Here is a 6,000-nt window from a genome sequence, read left to right as displayed (position 1 = left end):
TCCTCTCACATCATCTATTTCCAAAGGTCAAAGAGGGGATCAATCGAGTTCTAATGAGTGTTTTTAAAGGCTCATGGTACGGAGGAAGGGTTAGACTACCACCAGGGTCACAAAACTACCCTTGCAAATGCCCCTAACTCATACGAAAGCCTAGTCAAATGTGTGTGCTTGGGCGCCGAAATGTTTAAAAATGGGACCGAACGAGTAACCTATCAAGACTCAGGGTCGTCGGAGCTTTCACACCCACACAGACTCGACCAACGGTGCTCTTTAGTGCCGTACGAACAATGGTGACGTCCCCCCACAAGATATGCCCGACACTACGCTATCGTAACTGTTTAGCAATAAAATATCATGGTTTCTCTCTCTCTCTCTCTCTCTCTCTCTCTCTCTCTCTCTCTCTCTCTCTCTCTCTCTCTCTCTCTCTCTCTCTCTCTCTCTCTCTCTCTCAGCGGTCGTCGTCCCCCGTCACACTTTTTTTTTTTTTTAAGCAGTTAAATCACAAGAACTTTGCCGCCCCATCATTGTAAATTCGCCGCTCAAAAACAATGAAGATGATTTTAATGACTGACACTTTTTTTATCTAGTGTTGGAAACTCTGCCAAACTTTTCAACTCGTCCGTATCGTTGTTTTCATCGGTGTCTGCTCTGCTCCGCTCCTCCCACCCCACGCGTCGCAGCTCCTGACTGAGTATGCAAAGTTATCCCCAACAGTTTGGACGAGCTTGGCCTGGACGGGTGGGGGATGGGGGGGTGCTGGTTGGGGGACGGCCGGGGGACGAGAGGGTGTCGCATGGAGTGAGGTCGTATCACGTGACATAACGAGGGTTGGCCTGGACGTAACGAGCTGGTTCCGGTGGCTTCCATGTGACTCTCCACGCTGCTGGAGGATTACCCGGCTCGTCCCTGGTCGTCAGCCACCCCAGCCGTCATCATTATGTCCTCCCTGCCTCCCCCCCGCACGGCAGACCTCTATATCTAGTCTCAGTCTCACAGGGAAGACGCTTATCGACCTGCCGTTTCTGTTGCGATGGCCCGCCTTGCCTCCCCGCTGCGTCGCCTGCTGCCCTGCTGTGCTGGGTGTTAACACAGCGGACACACGCGTCCCCAAGCTGACGGTGCAGCAGTCGTGGCCATGTAACTGGACATTGCAAGGCCACAGCTCATGCCTAAATGTAGTACTGTTGGCAGTGACCTTGTGCTGCTCCCTCCCTCCCCCTTCCCATTCGGCACCAAGCTCTCCACGCGGCTATTTAAGAGCCATGACTTCAGGTGTTGTTGCCGCGTGACGAGTGGGTCGTAACACCGCTGATTGCTGTTCACCCCCGGAAGACCTGCCATCCTGACATCCCAAGCCTCGGCCGATCATAGAGAAGTGTCAGAGATGAGAGCAGCGGCGTCTCTGGGCCCTGAAAGCTCGCAGGAACAACAACTTAGATTCCTTTTTATCTTTTTATCGCTCTCTTTTTGTAGAGACACTGAGCAGGCTCTGTTAGGTTCTTCCCGCTTAGGAAACGATGACATCAGAGTTTCTGGGCGGCGGTCCGCCGAGGGTGGTTATGAGTTGATTCACAACGCAGCGATAACGGCGGCGCCTGGGCGGCGGTGCTTCTCTCCCGCCCTTGAAATTTATTGAAAAGAAAACTTCTCCGAGTGTATATACTTCCTGAAGGGTTGCTTCACTTACATGTCGGAAGTATTGTATTAACGATATGAAGGAGGATGCTGCATGATCGGAGCTCGGCGCCGAGGCCACGGAACATGGAGGAAAAGGAAATATTATCGCCAGTGGTGTGGGTGGCCTGAGGGTCCTTCGGCTCCCCGTCACGCCGCCTTGTCCCAGCGTGTGCCGCCGCAGTTGCTGCGTCTGCAGACTTTAAGAGTAAGGAGAGGTCATCTTCCACTGTAGGTGTGTGAGGGTAAAGTAACTCACTGCTGCGTAGTCACGTCATGCAAGCCACTTGGCTGAATTATCAGACGCTGGCTTTGTGCCGTACTTCTGAGGCACGTGACGGTCCAAGGGCGCGAGAAAAAGGAAGCATTAGGCGCTGGCTTTAGTATTAGGCGAAGTTACGAGAAAAGTGTTATATTGGTGGGGCAGATTAAAGCAAACAGACCCCTGCCGAACGAGTGAGCGCTTAGGCGATGAGGAATGCTGGCTAAGATGGGCAGATCGACACATCACGTGCATCATAAGGATCGCCACAGGGGGAATTCGCAGGTTGATGCAGGTAATCATTCTTGAAAATGTGTCACGAGTGTGCACTTTTTATCCACATATACATTTGAAACAAAGGCAGACATTGTCATTACACTGAAGAGACAACCCTAGTATCTGGTATACAGGTACACGGAGGTTCGTACTACTGTCTTGTGTTCTTACTGAGTTCGTAAAGATAAGGGAATAAAGTAATACAGTCTGTGAATGGTTAGTAGTGTGCTGCCAACGCTTAGTGGGGCGGCAGTGCGATAAGAGTGACAGTACAGGACACCTCGATCTGAGTGTGACGCTTCGCCGAGCCTTATCTCGGGGTTACATGAGCTGCCTTATCTGTCGACGAGATAAACAGTCACCGTCGTCGTTTGTATCTCACGTAGCGTTGGTAGGAAGAGCAAGAATGGGTGGCGAACGGCTGCCCCATCCTGTCGGGAGTGTGGGCGTGGGATGTTCAGGTGTGCTTTATAACGCAGCATCTTCGTGTACATGGGCAAGGCCTGGGTCGGCATTCTCAGACGCTTCTGCCTCACATCACCTATTTCCAAACGCCGAAAAGGGAATAAATCGGGTTGTCCTGAGAGATTTTTCATGTTTATGGTACAGCAGGAGGGTCAGACTACCACCAAGGTCATAAAACTACCCCTGGAAATACCCCCAAAACACCTACAATAATAACCTTGGCAAATGTGTGTGTTTGGGCGCCGAAATGTTAAAGAATATGGGCTCTGGCTTGGCGGATGGGTGCCTTCGGTGCAGCCTTTCGTTAATACTGAACTCTTGTAAAGGTCTGCTCGTGTATTAAGTATAAAACAAAGTGGTAAAGAGGTAAATTACACGAAAAAAAAAAGAATAGAAAGGCGTCCAGAGTTCTTGAGTACGGCCGCCAGTCTGGTCTTCCGCCGCTGAATGTCACACGGCACTAATCGACAGGGTTTTTCAGGCGGCTAATTTTCTGTGGTGCGATGGGAGTTAAATATGATCCTGAACCTCGTCATGCTCATCTTTTTTTTTCTCTCAGTAGTTGTTGGTGGCAGAAAATCTTTGCCTCTCGAGCTGTGCAGTACAAAGGATGTTAACATTTTAAATTCGAAAGTTTAATTCAATTTTAATGCAGCGTAAACATAATCACATGTAATTTATCCTCAATGCGTAGATTGCACTCTTATAGGAACTTAAATCTAACTGAGTGTCACAATTTTCTCACTTACTTTTTTTTTTGTATACTGTTTGATACTCACAGTTAGCTAGACCTTTTTTTTATTTTTATGATCAATGTTCTAGTTTATTCCCTTTTTGCCTTAGTTCTTTGTGTCAGGCGGAATTGGTGATTAACTTCATTTAGTATCAGTACTCTTGTGGCTCTATCTATTGCACTGTTTGATGATAATGATAATAATGATAACAAAACAACAGTAATAATGGTCAAGTGGAGGGAGAGAGGGAGGAAGGAAAGGGTGGAGGAAGGGGAGGGGGGGCACGGGCCATGTGGATTGCGCCTGGCATCCTTCCTGTTGCTCACCTCCTTGGGTATTCCCTGCCATTGGTCTGCTATTTCCCTCGAACGTTGTTGTATTGAAGAAAGGGCTCACGCTGGGCACTGTGCGGGTACCGGCGGGCAGGGGCAGGGCTGCAGGTGTGTGGGTGCTGTGCTGGGCAGGACGGGGCGGCCCTGGCAAGGTTAGTGGCGTGGTGCCTCGCAGTCTACCCGCTCCCAACCACACACACGCACAAACGAACACTCGCTATTCAGCAGCAGAGCGTAGCGTCTGCCGGGGGTGTTATTGTCTTGATTCGGATTTTGAAAAATTTATCCTATAGTAAAAATCACGGGGCAGTGTTTGTTTAGTAAGATGGAATGAAGCATGTGCGGCGTTAGGGCATCGTCTGTGGAGTGGTAGCGGTGGTGGTGGCGGTAGTAGTGGTGGTGGTGACGGCGGAGGGAGAGCGGGGGGAGAGGAGCCGCAACATGCTGGCTTGCCTGGCGGGGCGGCAGTCTTGTGGCCGCGCTGGGCCTGACCACTCATCTCCTGCGAATCAGCCCCGACTCTCTCCCGCCAGCACTCTTGCGCCCCCACGCATCGACGGACTGTGGTTGAGCAGTGTAATGAGTGCGAGCAGGACGTGGGAATAGTGTAACAGCACGAATTAGTGACTCAGTACATTTTTTTCTGTGATAGTATGTGATAGTGCAGCCAGTGTGGCGGTGAGCATGATGCAGCCCATTGTTAGCGGATACATGGGCGTCCAATCTCCCCTGGACGGTGGCCGTGCTGGGGTCCTGAGTCCCCCGACGCAGATGTCGCCTCAGCCCGTCAGTTCTCCCTCAGGAGGCTCCTCAGCCTCGCCCATGGCGTGTGGCGGCGCCTACAGCAGTGATCGCTCCACGCGTGTCACCCACATGGCCAACGGCGCCCTCATGACACGCACCCTGCACATGGCCCCCACCACCACCAGCGTGCGGGGACTACACTCTGGCCACGGCCGCCGACACCCCGTCATGAACCCTTACCCTCACGCGCACCTGCGTGGGACGCCGATGGAAACCAGCAGCACCAGCGGCGGCGCCCGTCGAGTGCAAACTGGACAGCATCTGGTGAGTTAGTGTTGAGCAGCACAACGCGTGCAGGACACCGCCAAACGCCCTGCCCAGCTCATGGTTTGAATGGTCATTACCTACAATTAAGTTGCCACCTTGTTTTAGTTTCTCTTCATATCGTCGGAGCACCGCGTGATGCACGAGTGTTTGTTAACAGTAAAATATAAACGAATCTGTTTACGGTTTCCGAGTCTTGGAGGGTAATCGAATGTTTCCGTGTGCTGCGCCCTGCTGCTGCGTGCTGACGTAGCACCTGAAGGTGAGGGTGTGGGCAGGGAGTGAGCAGTGAGGTAAGTGGTGAGGTGTGACCGTGCGTGACCCCAGATCAGCTTAACACATCAGTGTCATCCCTTCCTTGTGTTGACTTTAGAGATACACACTCACCCTCCAAGTGTGCCTGCACTTCACGCTGCTTCAGTGAGCCCGCCATGTTTTCGTTTTGTGGAGGAGTTTCGCGCCGCCACCAGGAAAAACTCTTCCCACATTCCCCAAAGTACCGCCCCCACCTGGACCTGACCTCACCCGCCCTCTAGCGAGCAAAAAGGAATGCGTGGCCGGTACAAGGTCGCCACTCGCCAGTTAATTGTCATGGTGGCTCTGGGCAGGAGGTTCCTTCCTGCATATTTACAGTTATTTATTTACATGTATTCACTGCACTGCATGCATTATAAGCATCCTGTACATGCGACGGCGGCGGTGGAGGTGGCGGCGGCCAAGCACCAGCAGCGGTAGTGATGGTGGTGGTGGTGGAAGGGCGAGCAGGGTGTGTCAGGTGACAATAATTTTGGGTCCCTCGCTACCACCCGCGCCACCTGTTGATTGCCTTCCTCACGCACCTGGACCGTCACATTCCCTCCATGCTGGTGGTGTGCGCACGCAAGAGAGAGTAAATAACATAATAATCAATGGTTTATTCAAAGCAAAGTCAGTGACGGAAACAATTCAATGAACGAAAATAATTAGCCTTTTGAGTCACCCGGAAACTTTGATTTTTCTTGTTTCGTGTGTGTGTGTGTGTGTGTGTGGCTGGTGTGGGGCCTTGGTGATGTGAATTTTTTTGTTTTAATATCTTAATTTTTTTCTAGTCAACCGTCACGTGCATTTTCTCCTTACTTTTTTTTAATTGTCTCCTTGATCGTTTCTGCCATTGCTGATGCTTCCGTCAATAGATAAATAATCAGGTAAA

The 6,000-nt window shown here is 51.2% G+C and overlaps 1 protein-coding gene across 6 annotated transcripts in view; it reads left to right on the top strand.

Moving 5' to 3' along the window:
• The first annotated feature begins 4,020 nt into the window (after positions 1-4,020).
• The window catches only part of LOC126996626 (transcription factor 12-like), a 38,649-nt gene continuing 36,669 nt past the window's right edge, over positions 4,021-6,000 (top strand). Inside the window, exon 1 of one of the 6 annotated variants that reach the window (XM_050857304.1) lies at positions 4,021-4,811. In XM_050857304.1, the coding sequence (XP_050713261.1) occupies positions 4,428-4,811 (384 nt within the window). In that variant the 5' untranslated portion in view covers positions 4,021-4,427. The remainder of the gene's footprint in view (positions 4,812-6,000) is intronic. The other 5 variants (XM_050857302.1, XM_050857303.1, XM_050857306.1 and 2 more) reach the window with 5 other exon arrangements.

This window comes from Eriocheir sinensis, chromosome 10, assembly GCF_024679095.1.
Source record: "Eriocheir sinensis breed Jianghai 21 chromosome 10, ASM2467909v1, whole genome shotgun sequence".
NCBI lineage: Eukaryota > Metazoa > Arthropoda > Malacostraca > Decapoda > Varunidae > Eriocheir > Eriocheir sinensis.
This window is presented reverse-complemented; position numbering and strand designations above follow the sequence as displayed.